The sequence below is a fragment of the Salvelinus fontinalis genome, chromosome 39 (genome assembly GCF_029448725.1).
Source record: "Salvelinus fontinalis isolate EN_2023a chromosome 39, ASM2944872v1, whole genome shotgun sequence".
Lineage (NCBI taxonomy): Eukaryota > Metazoa > Chordata > Actinopteri > Salmoniformes > Salmonidae > Salvelinus > Salvelinus fontinalis.
Window position 1 is genome coordinate 6,472,795 of NC_074703.1, and position 22,893 is coordinate 6,495,687.

Below are 22,893 nucleotides of genomic sequence, written 5' to 3' on the forward strand. Positions count from 1 at the left end.
AACACACACAACACACACAACACACACAACACACACAACACACAACACACAACACACAACACACAACACACACACACACACACACACACACACACACACACACACACACGACTCCCCATAAAGGCATTCCCTATGGCTGTGACCTTGAGACAATCACACACCCAGCGGAGAGCCTGATAGTTTGACAGGTCTGTTTTTCCAAGCTTGTACCCTAAGACAATAATTATTCCTCAATCCATTGTCTCCTTGGTTATCATATCAACAAAGTTTATAGTGGCAGATGTTTGTCTCTCTGCTATTTTATCTCAAATATCTCAAAAAACTGCAATTAGCCTAACATAAAAAACCCATCTTGCATTTGCATACCATTATCCTACGTGTCTTTTTCCTTTAGGCCACCAAAGACAAAAGCATTCATTTACCCATCAAGGTTCAACAACTCCAAAATGGCTTTAGATCTGGGCCGCTGTCTGCTCAACAGTCTTGATCTATCAACTCCCAGGCTTTTTACAATGATCACAACTCCTCTGGCCCAGACAGGGAAATCAATGGGATGAACTGGCCGGGCCCAAACTCACTCACTATTCATCAGCCCTCAGGCCTAAGTGTAATTATACGTAACCACTGTGATTATTACCAAGATGAAAGTTTGCTTTGCTTCATCACACTTTGTGTGAGCCAAAGCCTATTTGAGATTGTGTGGACAATCAGGAAGGACACTGGAGGGCAAGGAGTGAAGTGAATGGATTAGAATAGAGGCAGGTTGTAGCTACATTGATGGTAATGATGTTAGAGGTCATTTCCAGTGCAGCTGTAGAACGTTTTTCTATCTGTTAACTAACTTCATGAATGGTCTTAAAAGTGTCAAAGTGTTGTAGTCTAGTGGTTCACAATACCTACATTATGACCACCTGCTCTTTCCATGACATAGACTGACCAGGTGAATCCAGGTGAAAACTATGATCCCGTACTGATGTCACTTGTTAAATCCACTTCAATCAGTGTAGATGAAGAGGAGGAGACAGGTTAAAGAAGGATTTTTAAGCCTTCTTTGTGGAATGCATCCCTGTGGAATGCTTTCAACATCTTGTAGAGTCCATGTCCCAATGAATTGAAGCTGTTCTGAGGGCAATAGGGGGTGCAGATAAATATTAGGAAAATGTTCCTAATGTTTGGTATACTTAGTGCATATAGGCTATATTATATATTATATAGCCCTATTGGTTAACAAGGTCATGTGAAAATGAGCTTCCTATTGGACAAGTCCAAGTCCATTTCTTTTTAGGTGAGGCTTTTGTTGTTGCTTTGTATTTTAAGCAACCAAGTGTTTGCCAGACCAAAGAGTGATGCTTCTGCGCATGTGTGAATGATGTTCTGATCATGTGTATATTTTCTACTTTATGCGAAGAGAACAGGCTACTGAGGAGAATGGTGCTTGTTTAATAAAGTTAGATCAACGTCTGCAAGATCACATATAGTATTCTACATAACAGAACCAGATATATCAGCATAGTATAATGTACATGGAGACAACACCGCAGGCTACGTGGAGACAACACCGCGGGCTACTTGGAGACAACACCGCGGGCTACTTGGAGACAACACCGCGGGCTACTTGGAGACAACACCGCGGGCTACTTGGAGACAACACCGCGGGCTACTTGGAGACAACACCGCGGGCTACTTGGAGACAACACCGCGGGCTACTTGGAGACAACACCGCGGGCTACTTGGAGACAACACCGCGGGCTACGTGGAGACAACACCCAGGGCTACTTGGAGACAACACCCAGGGCTACTTGGAGACAACACCGCGGGCTACTTGGAGACAACACCGCGGGCTACTTGGAGACAACACCGCGGGCTACTTGGAGACAACACCGCGGGCTACGTGGAGACAACACCGCGGGCTACTTGGAGACAACACCGCGGGCTACGTGGAGACAACACCGCGGGCTACGTGGAGACAACACCGCGGGCTACGTGGAGACAACACCGCGGGCTACGTGGAGACAACACCGCGGGCTACTTGGAGACAACACCGCGGGCTACTTGGAGACAACACCGCGGGCTACTTGGAGACAACACCGCGGGCTACTTGGAGACAACACCGCGGGCTACTTGGAGACAACACCGCGGGCTACTTGGAGACAACACCGCGGGCTACGTGGAGACAACACCCAGGGCTACGTGGAGACAACACCCAGGGCTACGTGGAGACAACACCCAGGGCTACTTGGAGACAACACCCAGGGCTACTTGGAGACAACACCGCGGGCTACTTGGAGACAACACCGCGGGCTACTTGGAGACAACACCGCGGGCTACTTGGAGACAACACCGCGGGCTACTTGGAGACAACACCGCGGGCTACGTGGAGACAACACCGCGGGCTACGTGGAGACAACACCGCGGGCTACTAGGAGACAACACCGCGGGCTACTTGGAGACAACACCGCGGGCTACTTGGAGACAACACCGCGGGCTACTTGGAGACAACACCGCGGGCTACTTGGAGACAACACCGCGGGCTACTTGGAGACAACACCGCGGGCTACTTGGAGACAACACCGCGGGCTACTTGGAGACAACACCGCGGGCTACTTGGAGACAACACCGCGGGCTACTTGGAGACAACACCGCGGGCTACTTGGAGACAACACCGCGGGCTACTTGGAGACAACACCGCGGGCTACTTGGAGACAACACCGCGGGCTACTTGGAGACAACACCGCGGGCTACTTGGAGACAACACCGCGGGCTACATGGAGACAACACCGTAAGCTACATGGAGACAACACCGTAGGCTACTTGGAGACAACACCGTAGGCTACTTGGAGACAACACCGTGGGCTACTTGGAGACAACAATGTAGGCTACATGGAGACAACACCGTGGGCTACTTGGAGACAACACCGTGGGCTACTTGGAGACAACACCGTGGGCTACTTGGAGACAACACCGTGGGCTACTTGGAGACAACACCATGGGCTACATGGAGACAACACCGTGGGCTACTTGGAGACAACACCGTGGGCTACTTGGAGACAACACCGTGGGCTACTTGGAGACAACACCGTGGGCTACTTGGAGACAATACTGTGGGCTACTTGGAGACAATACTGTGGGCTACTTGGAGAAAACACTGTATAACTCAACAAGATCTAAATGCATATCAAAATAAAAATGATCATGATCCAATGGTTGGTAGGCAGATGCTGCATGTTTCACTGGTAAAACTTGAAGAATGATCCTTCACGATTGAATGCGCTGGTGTTTTTATCTTACAGTAACATTATACTATGCTGTTATATCCAGTTCTGTTATGTAGAATACTACATTATGTGATCTGGCAGACATTGACTCAGCGTTGATCTAATTTTATTAAACAAGCACCATTCACCTGAGTAGCCTGTTCTCTACACATAAAGTAGAAATATACTAATGCACAGAACGTCATCCGCAGAAGCTTCGGGATCATTAGTTGGCGACTAACGTTCCCGAAAAAGTCCAATCCGCAGCCACGGCCTGTATACAAAAAATCTCACAACGCGGTCACCATGCAAACCATTCTAAGGCGTGGCATCATTCTGAGAACTCACACTGCCTACCTGCTCGACTAGTTTTGGCTTGGTGAGAGCGTGCCTGTGTGGTATAAGCCAGCCGCATTTCGTTTAGAACAGATAAGAAGTTAAGGGCTATTCTGAGGTAGTTCTCAAGGAACAGGTAAGAGTTGGACAGTCACTTCCATCAGACAGCAGTGGTTTTGTATCCGTTGTGCTGTGGCTACTGTAATTAGCGGTTAACACTGAAGAGGCCTTTCTTAAAGAGGCAATCTGCGATTACTAAATCTATTTTGGGACTTTTAAATTAAAGAATATAACTTACTGTATAAATGCCTCATGAGCTTAGTTCAACTGTCATACCCCATCAGAACCCAAAATATAAGCTTGTTTTACTCGTAAACAGTGTAATTGTTAACAAACACTGTATAGCCTCAACACATGGTTAAAACTATCCTTTTGATATCATGGCTGGCCAGTCCTTGCATCAACAGCTCTGTCTATGAATTTTAAAGTGGTTACAGCCACTCCCTTTATTAAAACAGTGGTGGGTTGACGGATGTGTTCTTGTTTGAACCGCAGATTGCCCCTTGAAAGGGATAGCACACTCCCGATGTAAACTGGACCTACAGGACTTCCCACTCATCTCTGTAGATTGAGACAGACATTCGACAGTCATTCTCCTTCTAACAGGTTCACCATGGAGAGAAAAAGCCTATTTGCTCTTTCCACCTGTTGCTTCCCCTGGCTTTGGTCTCTGCAGATCCGCCAACTCTCAACTCTATAAGTAACTTCAGGAACTTTGAACTTGGCCACAGCTTCCCACGCCATGGCCTGATGCTACTCCACCATTTTGCTAACAATGTCCTCATTGGCAAAAACAACACCAACAGCAACAGCCTAATCACACCAGTCTTTGTGCCATCAAGGGGAGACTGGGGCTTTCAGTGGTACGATAACGCTAAACAGGTGCTTCCATCCCTGAAGGAACAGACTTCCTACACGGTAGGGAATCTCAACACACAGTCTCCACGAGGGCTTGGCACCTACCTCCTTACGTCACTCAAAGCTATTACCTCATGCCCTGGTCCATAGAGAACAATAGGGACAGAATCATTATCAAAATGCAGGGGAATGTGGTGGAAGCAGTCTACATAACATAGCACTACCCACAACATGACCCCCGCAGCAAGCAGTACGACCCTGATAACACCTTCCTCCTAAGTGTCAACCTCCTGAGAGAAATCCAGAGCCTATCTAACAACTGGGGGGACCGTGTGTCTGTGTTTCTGTATGCTGCCGTCTACAATACGCACTCCAGATCATTCTCAGAGACATACTACATGAGGGAATTCACTAAACAGCTGTGTGGGGGTAAATGTACAAATACTGAAAATACTCAGGTTGCTAACCATGGAGTGTCTTGGCATCAAGCTGGAGGTGAGATCAACTGAAAACTGGAACAACGGGTACGCCAGAATTAAATGGGCAAAATTCCCAAGGAGTCTGCTGGATGTGGGGATGATGGTAGCCCTCTACGCGGACAATAAAATGACCTCTGTTACCCCCCTTGGCACGTGCAGCTACGGAAGCTTCGATGCCAATGTATACCTAAACCCCGGCCTGCAGGTCAGGCTCCTGATCAACTTGCACTCTGTCATCATGAGCAGCCCTAAGTATGATGACTCTGACCGGAAGATTCCTGTTAACATACCTCCAGTTGACTCTGATGTCAGTCTGCAGCTCTACACTAAAGATGGCCACGCCTGCGCTCGCCTGTTCGTCAAGAAGACCTTCACTGATTGGAAGAACAAACTCTATTACACCTGGGTTGGATTCTACTCCTCTAACAAAATTGAACATACATTTTATTATGACACTTGGCAGTGGGCTGTTTTGTTCCCTAAACAGGTGGACAATGACACAGACCCAGATTATGATATCTACACCTACAGGTCTGACATGTCCATCTCGCCCGGGGTCGAAGCTCGATTCTTCTATAAAATAACGTTTTCTGAAAAGTATGTCCTCGAGGAACGCACTGCCCCATGGGAATCTTAATGCTGTCCAACCATCATTTTCTCTCCATTATCTCAACATTATATTATACAAGGATCCTTCTCATCGAGACAGAGATAGAAGAGGGCGAAGGTGCTATTGAACCGAACATTTCCAATGCTATGGGGGTCACACAAAGCATCTGGTTTCTCTCATTTGGATTGTAATCATATGGTTTCCATGGCAACGCACCATTTCTGAATTCTACTTTGAAAGTATTCTGACGTAAGTAGGAACTAGCGTCAAACGCCTCAGACCCTGTAACCGGTCACATATATTTCAATGCATATCTGAAACGTGTCAAAACTGCACAATTCTGCACGGGATGACTGGCAGAAATTCATTCAAAGGAATACAAATATTATTTTCTACACATCAGATCATACCCGATGCTCTTCCTTGAGTTGTCCTGAACTTTCTACTTTCTTATGAAAATACAAATGATTACTCCTTTCCCATATTTAAGCTATTTTACATATATTCTTATTAGCCTTATTTTGTTTGTATCTGTACTAGAATGGTAAAAAAAAGACATCAAATGAAACAGAAATGTCTTTATTGGTTGATATTGCAAAGAAATATCAGATATCCCAGAATATCCACATCAGTGCATCTCTAGTTTCTGTCTTTTGTCGTGTTCTGTTGTAAAAAATGTAATAAAAAGGCACTTTTATGCAGCTGTAATCAATGAATGTGAGGAATTGTCTGGCCTTAAAGAGGTTGGTAGAGGAGGGACTTACAATGATGGACAGGAGTTTCCCGTAGGTCAGGTGTGCCGGGATGTGGTCTGGCTTGGCCCTGAGCGACTCTCTGTACCAGTGGCCCGCCTCCTCCAGCCTATTCAGCCTCATGTAGGCCTCTCCTGTTAGGGGTTAAAGGTCACAGGTCATGGGCGATACGGCCTCTCCTACTGTATGGGGGGGGTCAACATTCAGAGGTCAGAGGAAAGGGGTCGTTGTCACGTTCCTGACCTGTTTTCCTTTGTTTTGTATTCATTTTAGTTGGTCAGGGCGTGAGTTGGGTGGGTTTGTCTATGTTTGTATTTCTATGTGGGGTTTTGTGTTCGGCCTGGTATGATTCTCAATTAGAGACAGGTGTGTATTGTTTGTCTCTAATTGAGAGTCATACAAAGGCAGCCAGGGTTTCACTGGTGTTTTGTGGGTGTTTGTTTCCTGTGTCAGTGGTTGGACCACACAGGACTGTTTTGAGGTATGTCACGTTTGTTGTTTTGTAGTTTGTAGTGTTTTCCTGTTATTTTCATTAAACATGTACAATTATCAATCCGCATCTTGGTCCTATCCATGCTCCTCCTCGTTTGAGGAGGAGAACAACATTGACAGTCATTACAGAAACACCCACCACAACAGGACCAAGCGGATTGAGGAGAGAGAAAAGGAACTACAGCAATGGGGAAAAGAGGAATGGACTTGGGAGGAGATTCTGGACGGAGAAGGACCCTGGGCACAGCCAGTGGAGTGTCGCCGCCCCAAAGCGGAGCTGGAGGCAGCGAAAGCGGAGAGGCGGCATTATGAGGCGCTTGCAAGGCAGAGTGGCTGGAAACCCAAAAGGCTCACCCAAAAATTTCTTGGGGGGGGGGGGCTAAAGGGGAGTGTGGCGAAGCCGGGTTGGATACCTGAGCCAACTCCCCGGGCTTGCCGTGGAGTAAGAGGGCGTCGTACTGGTCAGACACCGTGTTATGCGGTAAAGCGCACGGTGTCCCCAGTACGCGTGCTTAGCCCAGTGCGGGCTATTCCACCTTGCCGCACTGGGAGGGCTAGGTTGGGCATCGAGCCGAGTGCCATGAAGCCGGCCCAACGTATCTGGTCTCCAGTACGTCTCCTCGGGCCGGCGTACATGGCACCAGCCTTACAGGTGGTGTCCCCGGTTCGCCTGCATAGCCCAGTGCGGGCTATTCCACCTCGCCGCACTGGCAGGGCTACGGGGACCATTCAACCTGGTAAGGTTGGGGAGGCTCGGTGCTCAAGAGCACGTGTCCTCCTTCACGGTCCGGTATATCCGGCGCCACCTTCCCACCCCAGCTCAGTACCACCAGTGCCTACACCACGCACCAGGCTTCCAGTGCATCTCCAGAGCCCTGTTCCTCTTCCACGTACTCTCCCTATGGTGCGTGTCTCCAGCCCGGTGCCTCCAGTTCCGGCACCACGCACCAAGCCTCCTGTGCGTCTCCAGAGCCCTGGACTCACTGTTCCTTCTCCCCGCACTCGCCCTGAGGTGCGTGCCCTCAGCCCGGTACCTCCAGTTCCGGTACCACGCACCAGGCCTAGAGTGCGCCACGAGAGTCCAGTGTGCCCTGTTCCTGTTCCCCGCACTCGCCCTGAGGTGCGTGCCCTCAGCCCGGTACCTCCAGTTCCGGTACCACGCACCAGGCCTATAGTGCGTCTCAGCCGGCCAGAGTCTGCCGTCTGCCCAGCGGTGCCTGAACGGCCCGTCTGCCCAGCGCCGTCTGAGCCATCTGTCTGCCCAGCGCCGTCTGAGCCATCTGTCTGCCCAGCGCCGTCTGAGCCATCTGTCTGCCCAGCGCCGTCTGAGCCATCTGTCTGCCCAGCGCCATCTGAGTCGTCCGTCTGCCACGAGCCATTAGAGCCGTCCGTCTGTCCCGAGCCAGTAGAGCCGTCCGTCAGTCAGGAGCCGCTAGAGCCGTCCGTCAGTCAGGAGCTGCCAGAGACGCCCGCCAGTCAGGAGCTGCCAGAGACGCCCGCCAGTCAGGAGCTGCCAGAGACGCCCGCCAGTCAGGAGCTGCCAGAGACGCCCGCCAGTCAGGAGCTGCCAGAGACGCCCGCCAGTCAGGAGCTGCCAGAGACGCCCGCCAGTCAGGAGCTGCCAGAGACGCCCGCCAGTCAGGAGCTGCCAGAGACGTCCGACAGTCCGGAGCTGCCCTACAGTCCGGAGCTGCCGTACAGTCCGGAGCTGCCCTACAGTCCGGAGCTGCCCTACAGTCCGGAGCTGCCACTCAGCCAGGACCTGCCGGAGTCCCTCAGCCAGGACCTGCCGCCCCTTATCCCGGTGCTGGTCCTTATCCCGGTGCTGCCCCTTGTCCCGGTGCTGCCCCTTGTCCCGGTGCTGCCCCTTGTCCCGGTGCTGCCCCTTGTCCCGGTGCTGCCCCTTGTCCCGGTGCTGCCCCTTGTCCCGGTGCTGCCCCTTATCCCGGTGCTGCCCCTTATCCCGGTGTTGCCCCTTGTCCCGGTGCTGCCCCTTGTCCCGGTGCTGCCCCTTGTCCCGGTGCTGCCCCTTGTCCCGGTGCTGCCCCTTATCCCGGTGCTGCCCCTTCATTTAGGTGGGGTTAGTGGGAGGGTGGTCATTGGGAGGGGGATAAAGAAGCGGGGATTGATTATGGTGGGGTGGGGACCTCGTCCACCGCCAGAGCCGCCACCGTGGACAGACGCCCACCCAGACCCTCCCCTAGACTTTGTGCTGGTGCGCCCGGAGTTCGCACCTTAAGGGGGGGGTTCTGTCACGTTCCTGACCTGTTTTCCTTTGTTTTGTATTCATTTTAGTTGGTCAGGGCGTGAGTTGGGTGGGTTTGTCTATGTTTGTATTTCTATGTGGGGTTTTGTGTTCGGCCTGGTATGATTCTCAATTAGAGACAGGTGTGTATTGTTTGTCTCTAATTGAGAGTCATACAAAGGCAGCCAGGGTTTCACTGGTGTTTTGTGGGTGTTTGTTTCCTGTGTCAGTGGTTGGACCACACAGGACTGTTTTGAGGTATGTCACGTTTGTTGTTTTGTAGTTTGTAGTGTTTTCCTGTTATTTTCATTAAACATGTACAATTATCAATCCGCATCTTGGTCCTATCCATGCTCCTCCTCGTTTGAGGAGGAGAACAACATTGACAGTCATTACAGTCGTAGAGAGACCCATGACTCAATGGCTTCTCTGACACTTTATAATAAGAGGAAAACTCGTATCAAAGATGTTGTAGTATGATGGGTTCTGTGACTTTCCTTTCTATCTATCTAGTGCATTGGTCACCAACCGGTCGATCGTGATCCAAGGCATTCCTAGTTGATCACCAAACATTTCTGTACAAAACCAAATGATAAAGCCTTGCGTTCCTATTTTTTTTATTCGTTTTTGCGCTGTTGGTGCACTTGATTCAGCAGTCCTCGCCCCGCGAAGGTAAAGTGTTCCCATTTTGAACCATTTCATGTGTGTGAATGTAGAACTCCACCTACCTGGCAAGCCGAGAGAGCAAATCAAGTGCACCTATAGGCCTACCGTTGGCCAATCAAATACCTCAGAGTTGATACTGTGAGATTTCAAAACCATGACTAGAGAGAGCAAAGAGCTGCTGTTTTTATGAGTAAGTTCATGTTTGTTGTTACTCAGCACTGCCAACACTTGGTTCAACACTTTCATAAGCCATAAAATATGTTCTCCCTACTTCCACTCACGCTAAAACCAGCACTGCAGCTGCAATTAATGAGTATAGCAATTTGTTTCAATGACCTTGCGTTGTTATTAGCTGCTTGTGCCTTTTTTAATATCGAGGCATATTTCACTTTCTCTGGTCATAGGAGTAACAACATGAATTGGTGCATGAGGCAAAAAATAATGCAGTGCGACTTAAGTTTCCCCATCAGCTGGAAGACTGTCCTCTTTTCTCAGAGTAGGGAGGGAGAGCGGAGGGACAGCGAGTCGGGTGAGAGCAGACTCACCACTACCTTCCATGCAACCAAGAGAGTATTTACACAGCACAATGTAAAAACTGCTGGTTGCATGGAAGCTACCTCACCGCTGCTCTCTCCCTGCCTGTGACTTCTGATAGGATGACATGCTCCAGTGCTCCCAGTGTCTGATGAATAGAGTTCTATAATAGATCTCCAACAGGTTTCCAGTCCTCCATTCCTAAAAACACTCGTCATTCCACCAATAAAAAATAAATATTCTTCCGTTAAATTAAACCCCTGACCCCAATTTCAGTTGGAACGTGACCAGTTTCTCTCGGAGAATGTCTCTGTTCTCAAAGCCGTGAGAATCCCAGATCTGATCCCAGCGCAGCGGCGCCAATCCCCGGGGCCCTGATGACAGCCCCCCTCTCACCTGAACAAACACTCTCCCTCTTCTCAGGCCCCCACCACGCGTCATCCCAAGAATGTTGCCGACACGGCACAGCAATCTCAACCATGCAATCAGGAAGGGCTTCTAATAATGTAATTAGTGATAGAATAACACAACATGGGACATGACTTATTATAGCCAGCTTAGTTTGAATTCCCTTCGAATCCTGATTCACATCTACATTAGGATTGCCTGCATATTTTGGAGCTGTGGTGTTGGAATGGAATTAAACCGATGTTATCTGCTTAAAGCACATCAAATAGCTTCGTTTCATGGAGATAATATGGGGAAATCTCTTTTTGGGGGGGGGGAAACTGAAGACCATACGCAGGTTGTTCTACTACCACCAGAATGAGTCATTCTAAACACATATTCCTCAATTACATGAATCAAAGATGAGGAGAATTATCATATGTGATAGGTAGGAATTAAGAAGGATATTTGGATGATTAAAGTCGTCTCCCTGTGCCAAGTCTTCCTCGTCACGCGTCAAAGTTGTTGCCAATACCCGGCTTTTCACCTTCAGCAATTGGCTAAGTCAAAAGCCTGACATGGCTCCAGATAGACTGTCAAACTAAATCTACCTCAGTGGACAAATTAGTTTGCTTCCCCATGAACAGAATACCAGAGATACCTGTCAACTCCATTTCAATTCCTGACTGTCAGCCCTGCAGAACACTGTGCTAGACAGGGATCTAGGGTAGAGTGGAGAGTGATCTAGGGTAGAGTGATGGTGGAGTGGAGAGTGATCTAGGGTAGAGTGGAGAGTGATCTAGGGTAGAGTGATGGTGCAGTGGAGAGCGATCCAGGGTAGAGTGATAGTAGAGTGGAGAGTGATCCAGGGTAGAGTGATGGTAGAGTGAAGAGCGATCTAGGGTAGAGTGATGGTGGGTGGAGAGTGATCCAGGGTAGAGTGATGGTAGAGTGGAGAGTGATCTAGGGTAGAGTGGAGAATTATCCAGGCTAGAGTGATGGTATAGGGGAGAGTGATCTAGGGTGATGGTAGAGTGGAGAGCGATCTAGGGTAGAGTGGAGAGTGATCTAGGGTGGATTGATGGTAGAGTGGAGAGCGATCTAGGGTAGAGTGGAGAATTATCCAGGCTAGAGTGATAGTATAGGGGAGAGTGATCTAGGGTGATGGTAGAGTGGAGAGCGATCTAGGGTAGAGTGATGGTAGAGTGGAGAGCGATCTTGGGTAGAGTGGAGAGTGATCCAGGGTAGAGTGATGGTAGAGTGGAGAGCGATCCAGGGTAGAGTGATGGTAGAGTGGAGAGTGATCCAGGGTAGAGTGATGGTAGAGTGAAGAGCGATCTAGGGTAGAGTGATGGTGGGTGGAGAGTGATCCAGGGTAGAGTGATGGTAGAGTGGAGAGTGATCTAGGGTAGAGTGATGGTAGAGTGGAGAGTGATCCAGGGTAGAGTGATGGTGGAATGGAGAGTGATCCAGGGTAGAGTGTTGGTAGAGTGGAGAGTGATCTAGGGTGGAGTGATGGTAGAGTGGAGAGCGATCTAGGGTAGAGTGGAGAGTGATCCAGGGTAGAGTGATGGTAGAGTGGAGAGTGATCCAGGGTAGAGTGTTGGTAGAGTAGAGAGTGATCTAGGGTAGAGTGATGGTAGAGTGGAGAGTGATCCAGGGTAGAGTGATGGTAGAGTGGAGAGCGATCTAAGGTAGAGTGGAGAGTGATGGTAGAGTGGTGAGTGATCCAGCGTAGCGTGATGGTAGAGTGGAGAGTGATCTAGGGTAGAGTGATGGTAGAGTGGAGAGTGATCCAGGGTAGAGTGATGGTAGAGTGGAGAGGGATCTAGGGTAGAGTGGAGAGTGATCTAGGGTGGAGTGATGGTAGCGTGGAGAGCGATCTAGGGTAGAGTGGAGAGTGATCTAGGGTAGAGTGATGGTAGAGTGGAGAGCGATCTAGGGTAGAGTGGAGAGTGATCCAGGGTAGAGTGATGGTAGAGTGGAGAGTGATCCAGGGTAGAGTGTTGGTAGAGTGGAGAGTGATCTAGGGTAGAGTGATGGTAGAGTGGAGAGTGATCCAGGGTAGAGTGATGGTAGAGTGGAGAGTGATCTAGGGTAGAGTGGAGAGTGATGGTAGAGTGGAGAGTGATCCAGGGTAGAGTGATGGTAGAGTGGAGAGTGATCTAGGGTAGAGTGATGGTAGAGTGGAGAGTGATCCAGGGTAGAGTGATGGTAGAGTGGAGAGTGATCTAGGGTAGAGTGATGGTAGAGTGGAGAGTGATCCAGGGTAGAGTGATGGTAGAGTGGAGAGTGATCTAGGGTAGAGTGATGGTAGAGTGGAGAGTGATCCAGGGTAGAGTGATGGTAGAGTGGAGAGTGATCCAGGGTAGAGTGATGGTAGAGTGGAGAGTGATCCAGGGTAGAGTGTTGGTAGAGAGGAGAGTGATCCAGGGTAGAGTGATGGTAGAGTGGAGAGTGATCCAGGGTAGAGTGATGGTAGAGTGGAGAGTGATCTAGGGTAGAGTGATGGTAGAGTGGAGAGTGATCCAGGGTAGAGTGATGGTAGAGTGGAGAGTGATCTAGGGTAGAGTGATGGTAGAGTGGAGAGTGATCCAGGGTAGAGTGATGGTAGAGTGGAGAGTGATCTAGGGTAGAGTGATGGTAGAGTGGAGAGTGATCCAGGGTAGAGTGTTGGTAGATTGGAGAGCGATCTAGGGTAGAGTGGAGAGTGATCCAGGGTAGAGTGATGGTAGAGTGGAGAGTGATCTAGGGTAGAGTGATGGTAGAGTGGAGAGTGATCCAGGGTAGAGTGTTGGTAGATTGGAGAGCGATCTAGGGTAGAGTGGAGAGTGATCCAGGGTAGAGTGATGGTAGAGTGGAGAGTGATCCAGGGTAGAGTGTTGGTAGAGTGGAGAGTGATCCAGGGTAGAGTAATATGGTGAGCTGGGGTAGGAAACAGAAACAGTCTCCCGGACATGGGTTGGTTCTGGTTTTGATCCTGGGAAACACTTTCCCTGGTTGAGCTTGGTCTGTGCTTAAACATGTCAACCTTTAGAAAATGCTCACCTTTCCTCCTTCATTCCCTTTCACCAGATTCTAGGATGTTAACAATACAGTACATGATGATATATGACCCTCAAACTAAACCCGGGACCTCAGAGCCAGTTCCACTGCATTTCTTCATTGTTCCCTTCTAATCAGGGACTGATTTAAACATGGGACACCAGGTGTGTGCAATTCATTTTGAGGAAAGACAGAAAATCAGCAGGCTGTGGACCTCGTAGGGTAAGAGTCGAGTAACCCTGATGTATGAGAATGTATGAACTGTGTTTGTTTTGTAAAGTGCCGTGTTTATTGAACTTGGTGAGTAGAGATGGGGGAAAAATCCCCCCAAAATATTAGTGAAAAAATAAATGTTCTCCTGTTATTACTCACCCATCATGTTGTAGAGACTCTGAGGTGCAAACTGCTTCGGCATTTTCTGCACGGCTTCTTTATAGACAGACAGAGCCTCCTGTCATAGAGGGGGGAGGGCAGTTAGTCACAGTGTGTTTCATCAGTGTGTCACCATCCACAAAGCCTCTTCCTCACTGTCTAATGGAAAGGGCTTCAGGAAGATGAGTCTAGTCAGCTCTGTCATTTTGTCATAGATGAAGAGTTAGTTAATTTGAGCAGTAACTGAGCTCATATAAAGCCAAGGCCGGAAGATTAAGCAAGTTTTCAGACAGCTAGTTTTCAGAAACTCAAGAGCTTAAGTACACTATCACAGTATGCTATCAAACTGCATTTGCTGTATACATCTTATCCATTGTATTTATATGTTTCTCCCATGGCTCCACTGTACTGTGGTGTAGTGCACCTCCATACATTATATTTCTATGTTTCTGCCATGGCTCCACTGTACTGTGGTGTAGTGCACCTCCATACATTATATTTCTATGTTTCTGCCATGGATCCACTGTACTGTGGTGTAGTGCACCTCCATACATTATATTTCTATGTTTCTGCCATGGCTCCATTGTACTGTGGTGTAGTGCATCTCTATACATTCTATACATTGGATTTATATGTTTCTCCCATGGCTCCACTGTACTGTACTGTAGTGCACCTCCATACATTATATTTCTATGTTTCTCCCATGGCTCCACTGTACTGTACTGTAGTGCACCTCCATACATTATATTTCTATGTTTCTGCCATGGCTCCACTGTACTGTGGTGTAGTGCACCTCCATACATTATATTTCTATGTTTCTGCCATGGCTCCACTGTACTGTACTGTAGCGCACCTCCATACATTATATTTCTATGTTTCTGCCATGGCTCCACTGTACTGTGGTGTAGTGCACCTCCATACATTATATTTCTATGTTTCTGCCATGGATCCACTGTACTGTGGTGTAGTGCACCTCCATACATTATATTTCTATGTTTCTGCCATGGCTCCACTGTACAGTAGTGTAGTGCACCTCTATACATGCTATTCATTTTATTTCTACATCTCGGCCATTGCTCTGGTTCTAATGTACTGTATTGAAGTGTACTTTTATAGATTCTATCCGTTGCATTTCTACGTCTCAGCCACTGCCCTGTCTCCACTGTAGTGTAGACTACTGTAGTATCATACCTCCTGCAGGCCCTGCTCGTGGAGCAGCTTGCCCAAGTTGTACAGGCAGCTGGTGACGGAGCTCTTGTGGGCATGGGGGTCCTTCAGGTTCTCGTCTGGGATCTCAGCGCAGGTTACAAAGGTCCTCTTGGCCTCCTCCAGACCGCCCTGGTTCATCAGGATGATGCCCGTGTTCAAGTAGGCCGCTGTGGGGTGACGAGAGGGGGCAGAGGAGGAGGAACAGAGGGAGAAGACGGGGTGGAGGAGGGGGAATAGGGAGGACAGAGGAAGAGGAATGAGGGAGAGAGAAGGTAGAGGATTAGAAATGGGGGAAGAGAGGGGGCAGAGGTGGAGGATTAGAGCAGGAAGAGAAATGGAGAAACAGAGGGGATAGATAGAAGCAGGGAAAAGGTTTAGGGACAAGAAAACAAATCACATTTTATTTGTCACATGCGTTGAATACAACAGGTGCAGACTTTACAGTGAAATGCTTACTTACTGTCACGTTGGTATAAAGGGATCGGGAGACAGGCGCAGGAATGCGTAATATGGGTTTTATTTCCCAAATTACAGCGTGCCGTGTAAAGGCACGGGGACGAAGACCAAACAAACACATATACAAAACACAGGGTAGAAACCCAAACAAAAGAGCGAGGGGTACCTCAAATAAATATACAATCGCACAATGATACCACACGGGACGAGACCCATAATCATCTGCCGTAATCATCTGTACAATATATGTGCCACGAAAGCCAAAACAACACAACACAGGTATTCACATGACCAACGGACTTTGGAACAATAATCAACCAGACAATGGTGAACAAAGGGCACACTTATACAATTACTAATCAATGGGAATAGGGACCAGGTGTGCGTAATGACAGTTCCGGAGGGATCCGTGACAGTTTGTGTGTGTGTGTTGGAGTGTCAGTGTAGTGTGTGTGAGTAGAGTCCAGAGAGGTTGAAAGAGAGGTTGATGGGGAAAACTGAGGAATTAACAAGTAACTCATGCAACCCAAATCCCCTGCTTTCCCCGTCCTCTGCTAGAGTCTGATACAGTCAAATATGTCTACACATTACATACGCCAGCAGTCAAGAGTGAGATTGACTTCCATTAGACTGTTGGCTGAAACGGTCCGATAGACCTCTGAAATGGGCCAGACATGACAACTAACTCAGCATTAACACTGGGCCGTGATGAAAACCTGAATGTAACATTCAATTCATGTAATTGAATTAAACAATGCTAGAGACAACCCATTAGGCAGGTCCCGTATCAGCTCCTTTCATCTCCACCGGCCGGGCCCCGATCTCAATCACTTCAGCCCCGCAATACGCCATTTTAGAAAATGGTCTCTTAGCAATACTTACACGCCAGAGTTGGCCTGCTCCCAATGGCCAGCTTATAGTAATGCAGTGCCTCTGAGGACCTGTGGTTCTCTTGAAGCAGCAAACCCCTGGTGGAAAGAAAACAGGTCCAGAATTATGGTAGAATGAAGCAGAGGAAAGAGAGGTCTACAGGGCAATCAGGGAAACCATGTGGCAACTCTGACTGTTTGGGTTTTAAATCTAATTGCAGCATAACATTACACAGTGTTTAGTGACACTCGGTTTATTCGGTTTATTTGTTAACCATCAGTAATCTCAGAGCGACACCTTCATTAACGGTGTGTCATGTAAACACAGAAATGTGTTTGTTGACAAAGGTGACTTCCTGTTTCTTGACAGGGGGACAGGGAGTAGAGAGAGGGGAAGAAAACACTGTCAGGTGAGTGGGAAATGTGGGCCGGTTATGAGGCTTGGCACCTTTGACACTCGGAGGGTTAATGTGGGTATTAGAACTGCCTTCATGTTTTCCCAGAGCCCCGCAAATCATGATTCATGAAATCACTGTCAAGGGGAACAGGATCCCATCTAGGGATAAAACAACCCATTTCCTCTCTCTCTCTCTCTCTCTCTCTCTCTCTCTCCATCTCTCTCTCTCCTCTCTCTCTCTCTCTCTCTCTAGCGCTCTCTCTCTCTCTCTCTCTCTCTGCCCCTAGCCTCTCCCCCTCTCCCTCTATCCCTTTTTATTCTCCCTGTCTGTCTAAGCACTATTGATGGATGGCAGCTTTCATGGCCCTTCATCCTTGTTGAGGTAGTGGAGAGATGCAGAGATGACACATCTCACACTCACAGATTATACAACATGTCAGCCATGTTTCCCCGGTAATACAGGGCATTCCGGTACGCCCTCTCCGCCTCTGCCATCTTGCCCTGGTTCTTCAGGACGTTTCCCAAGTTGCCCCATGCTAACAAAGAGAGAAAGGTGTCTGTCAAGTGTATACAGGTATTGTGTAATGGAAAGATCTTGAGTTTTGCATTTATGAGGAAAGATTACAAATAATTTATGACATATACTTTATTCTTTATGAGCCAGTTTGTCAGCCATAGAATAAGCCTAGTCCTGGACCTAGAATAATATAGAACTGAAAAATGTTTTAATCTACATGAGAGTGATGTAATTCTCAGGCCTAACTTTATCACAGTGGGACTAAAGTACCAAACCAAAGGCCCATATTCCAGAATGTGTTGGTTAGTCAACAGTCTCCTCCACACTACCTTTAGCGGGGTTAACACTGATCCCTGACTTGTAGAGCATCTCCTCGTTGCTCCAGTCCCTGTTCCTCAGTACCGTCTTGATGCCGTACAGCAACACCAGGCCCGCGCACAGACCCAGCAGCACGACCCTGGTGCCCCTGGTTCTCAGCCTGACGTACAGGGCCCGGATCCCCACCGCCACCAGCAGACAGAAGCCCATGCTGGGTATGTACAGCAGCCGCTCGGCCACCACAAAGCCCACATAGAAGAAGAGGTTTGTGGCCGGGAGGAAGGGCAGCGAGAGTAGGCCCAGGGAGAAGACCACCACGTTCTCCGTGGAGGGGAGGGTGGCAAGGGAGGGGAGGGAGGGGTGGGTGGTCCGAGGGGAACATTGGTAGGTTTTGGTGAACCCATTCCCGTTGAGGGTGGTTTTCCCATTGGTCTTTGGAGAGCCCTGCTCTGAGTTTATGTTGTGGTTGTTGTGGTTGCCGTCTGGAGGATGGTAGCTGTGCCCATTGGTGAGGGCCTTCCCGTTCGCCAAGTGAGCTTTCCCATTGGTCTCCTTGGCCTTGGAGTCGGGGCTGCTACTGCTACGGAGGCCACACCAGGCCAGGAGAGTAAATCCAGCATAGAAGGCCACGGTGTGAAGGTTCCTCCAATCAGAAAAGGTCTTGATTAGCGGTAGAGCGTCCATGGACCAATCGAAGCTGAGCTGGACAGGGCATAGGAGGAGCCAGGCGTTGGCGGCGGGCAGGTAAAGGAAGGTCAGTGTTCGCGTGAGAAGGTGTGGCGAGTCGGCCGCCGGGTTGTCTGAGTTGGAGAAGTTGGGGGGCTTGTTACCCATCCAGTAGAGACGAGCAGCCAGGAGAAGCACGCCCCAGGAGACCAACACACTCAGACTCAGCAGTACAGTGGTGTTCCTCTTCTGTAGGAGAGAGAAAACATTATAGGAATGTTATGGGAACTACCCTGGGACTTCTGTGAAACGTTCAGGGAACTTTTAGAAAACTTTAGCATTCTGAAAACGTTCCTGCTCGCATTCTGGGAATGCATTGGTAACTAGAAATAGTTTGTTGGCTGATACTAAGTCACATCTATTAGACTAAGTAGTAGATATTTTCTTTAACACAGAAGCATTTGGTTTTGGTTTATTTGGTGTGTATTCATATACATTAGTGCGAAATTTAGAATTTTGATTTCACATCACGAGGAATTTCTAGAATAGAACTGTTTAGAAATGAGGAATGAAATGGAAGGAATGTTTTTGCAAAAGCTGCCCAGGGCTCAAGCCGTGTTCATGCGCAATTGACACAGCCAAGCACTCTGTGTATTATTGGCAAGTCCTCTGAAAAAGGTATCTACAACGGCCAGAAATAATATGGCTCTGTTGCTACACAAACACAGAAAGCATTTTTTGAGAAATTAAGCATTGATAGCACTGAGAGACTAAATGGGGGATATTAACACTTCACATTCATCAGAAAACATACTTGTGGGAATCTTTCTCAAATGACCCTCCATGTTGGTGTCGACCTCTATTCATATGTTTCAGTTTGATTTAATAGAATAATGCCCTAAAGGAGAAGGAGTCTTCTCATTTGACGGTGGGATGAGAAATACTGGTAGGCTAGGCCAATTCCACGTGAACATATGCTATTACTGCCCAATAAAGTAGCTGTGAAACTCAATGTAAATGTATGCTAAGCTCATACCTACATTAATTACAGTTAGGCCTATGTACATTAAAATATACATTTAAATTAATTCCCTTTAATTTAACCAGGCGTTTCCTGGTTAAATCAAGGTTAAATAAAAATGGACCTCTAAAATGTTGGAGCAGTGGTGCCAATGGAGTTTTTAAACAGTTTCCTTTGCCCCAATAAAGACATGTCAAATAAACAGAGCACCTACTATACGTGACCAATAGACCAGGACACTGGACCCTTCTACCAACTGCATACGATGACATCACGGCTGCACTGTGTTTCTCTCATTCTTATTCCGTTCATCCATCTTCCTGCAAAGTAATGCCTCTAAATTTGATATAGAACAGATCCGTCCATGTATTGTAGCATGGTGTCTTGTATGCCCAAATAGGCTATGTGTTTAGACTAGCTAAGTCCCTTGAGTGCAATTTGACTGCACAACTCAGGCCTAGGGTGGGTTCTGAAATGGCACCCTACATACATAGTGTAGGGAATAGGGTGCCATGTCAGATGCTGCCCTAGTGTATGCTGGGAGAAGTAGAGTGGGGAGGGCCTGATTCAGATTGTTGGCCCATTTCAGTAGAGTGGAGAGTGATGTTTAATCAGCTCAGAGCTCACTGTGTCGGTATGTAGATTCTGTTTACAGCTATAAGAGGATTAATGCCGCAGCATGATCAGCGTCAGGTTCCTTATTAAACACCTTCCACTGGCCTGTCACCACGTTCAGCTTTCAGCTCCACCAGGGACGTTACTGTAGTTAGACCAGGACTAGTAACTTCAAAACTTCATTACAACTGCCAAATGTTACTAACCCATCCCCTCATGAACTTCTCAGAGGGAAATGGACTTTAAGAGAGATTGTTTGCTATTTTTACAGTTCCTAATGGCTTTATGAATACATATCTGGCATAGGAATTAAGACCTTTTTTGGCATGTTAGGCTCATAAAAATCTGGGAATTTTATTTTTTGATGAATAGATTAGAGCACTACTCGAATCAAAAAAGGCTGAAACAGAAAGCAGCCAGGGGACAACTGTATGATAAGTAGATAACTGATAAGTAGAGCTCAAATATCATTTCACTTTGTTTTACAGGGTCACACTCCTGGGCCCATATTCAGAGTAGGAGTGCTGATCTGGTTTAGTCAGAGTGCTGATCAGTCTTTTATATCATAATAAATATGATTATATGGACACGGAGGAACCTGATCCTAGATCAGCACTCTGACTCATACCTTGTGAATACGGCCCCTGTCCTCTGGACAGGTCTGCAAAACTTTAAAGTCTAGAGTTACCGTTGCTATGGTTACGGAAGGTTGTCCGGTCACGTCCTTGACCCCCCCACCCCCGCCCGATTCTGGCTAATTAAATCACATCTGTCTAGGCTTAGGGGTCACCGCAGTCCGGAAGAGAGAGGCTGCAGCTGTGAAAGGAATGTATTGACACATATACCAGTTGAACAGAACATATTGCTCTCTCTCAGGAGAAAGTTGGGGAAACACTTTACTTCAAGCCTGCAGGTATAACGCATTATGATGCAGTTTGAATGCATTATAACACTTGTCATAAGCATGTATGGCCCCCTTATGATGTATTGTGATCTCATAATCCAGTTTATCATCATCCGTTGGTCTGATGGTCTAAAGAAGAAATGTAATTAATTTGGATGAATCTGTATGGACGCTTTTTAAAATATTTATCGGCCAGGCCGACAGCATGAGGCTTCCTACTGTCCAGAGACCAGGGAGTTTTCTCTTCTCCCTACTGTCTCCCTACTGTACAGTACAGACAGAGAGTGTGGCTTCCATCCACACACCGGCCTCCAGTGAACTCTGGCTGAATCTGTGGGGGTGGCATGACAGCCGTGTGTGTGTGTGTGTGTGTGTGTGTGTGTGTGTGTGTGTGTGTGTGTGTGTGTGTGTGTGTGTGTGTGTGTGTGTGTGTGTGTGTGTGTGTGTGTGTGTGTGTGTGTGTGTGTGTGTGTGTGTGTGTGTGTGTGTGTGTTTGTGTGTGTATGTCTGTGTAGGTAAGTGTTTTCATCACAATCTCACCAGGCCATTGAACATTTCAGGCTGTTTCGCAATTACAGACAAAATGTACTCCCTACTTTAAATTAGGTTACAAAGTAAATATTAAATAATCTCAGAGCACCACAGAGATGAATAGATTGAGTAAGAGTGTTAACCCCAGCATGACATAGGCAACCAGGCAGCTGCACAGCCTAGGTGTCTAGTTCTCATCTTCTTTCCACACTCCTAAACCGCACCGAGTCATGGCGAGTCGAGTCATGCCGAGCCGAGCCATGCCGAGCTGAGCTGTACTGCACTGGCCTGGTCACGCATCTACTATAGTTACGGTTGTCACGCTGCAAAGGTCAATGTGAACAGAAAGGATCAGAGCCAGCACAGTATGGCTCCGGTTGGCACGGCAGTATGAAAATGGTTTGTCTCATTGCCAAAGAATGATGTCGTACAGTTTAAACCTGATGGATTATTTATCAAACAATGTCATTGTGCTCCTAACTGTAAACAGAGAAAATCCTCTTTAAAAGTGTCAGTAGCCTACAGTTCAGCTGGAAGTAATGTACATTCAGGATATCAAATCAAATATATTCATAAGCACATAAACATAGCCCCAGTTAACTCTCAACAGAGAGCTCAGAGAGAAACTATTTTCAAATAGGCCTGCTCAGCGAAGGTTATGACCATACTAGTGCGTACGAGTTTTTGAAACCTGCATCTCCAATTACCCTTAAATTAGGACTAAGGAGTTTATTAGGATTGACTTGTTCTGGACAATAGACATGCTTCATTTGTTGGGCCTTCACTTCAGAACTGAGAGTGTGAGACAATTTCATCTCTCTGAGGAGGAGAAGATTTCCTTTGAGATGAGGTACATGTGACTGTGAGATAAACCAATTACAGAAAATCTGTGTTTTCATTCTTCTCTTTCTGTAGAAAGATATCAAATATGACCGGGGAGATTTAAAGATTTTTGGGCTGAAGGGAGTAAGAAAATCAGTTTTCCTTCAATTCTGAGTGAGAGTCTGAAACTCCACCAAATTCCTCTGAAGCACTATGAAGATAAACTCACCTGCTTACTTTTCTGCACTTTTTTCTATTACGAACTTCAACCTTTCTCTCTGTATCATTCTATTTCACAACTCATCTGGCTATTCTGTGAAAAATGATTTTGCAAAAATAACTTTACAAATAACATTTGACTTAATTTTATGTGGATTGATTTGATGCGATTGGATTCTAGAGGTGCAGTCGATGTCACCCAAGGCAATGCTAGGATCATTGATGATTTATCTGTTTGAGTTAGTTACTTTATTTCCAG

At 47.5% G+C, this 22,893-nt stretch overlaps 1 protein-coding gene across 1 annotated transcript in view; it reads right to left on the reverse strand.

Annotated features, from left to right (window-relative positions):
- Positions 1 to 22,893, reverse strand: part of LOC129838901 (protein O-mannosyl-transferase TMTC2-like) — a 114,698-nt gene that overhangs the window by 16,377 nt on the left and 75,428 nt on the right. Inside the window, exons 3-8 of the mRNA XM_055906165.1 lie at positions 17,868 to 18,771; positions 17,443 to 17,557; positions 16,638 to 16,723; positions 15,282 to 15,466; positions 14,091 to 14,169; positions 6,362 to 6,483 (exon numbers count right to left, since the gene is read on the reverse strand). Coding sequence (XP_055762140.1) covers positions 6,362 to 6,483; positions 14,091 to 14,169; positions 15,282 to 15,466; positions 16,638 to 16,723; positions 17,443 to 17,557; positions 17,868 to 18,771 — 1,491 coding nt within the window. The remainder of the gene's footprint in view (positions 1 to 6,361; positions 6,484 to 14,090; positions 14,170 to 15,281; positions 15,467 to 16,637; positions 16,724 to 17,442; positions 17,558 to 17,867; positions 18,772 to 22,893) is intronic.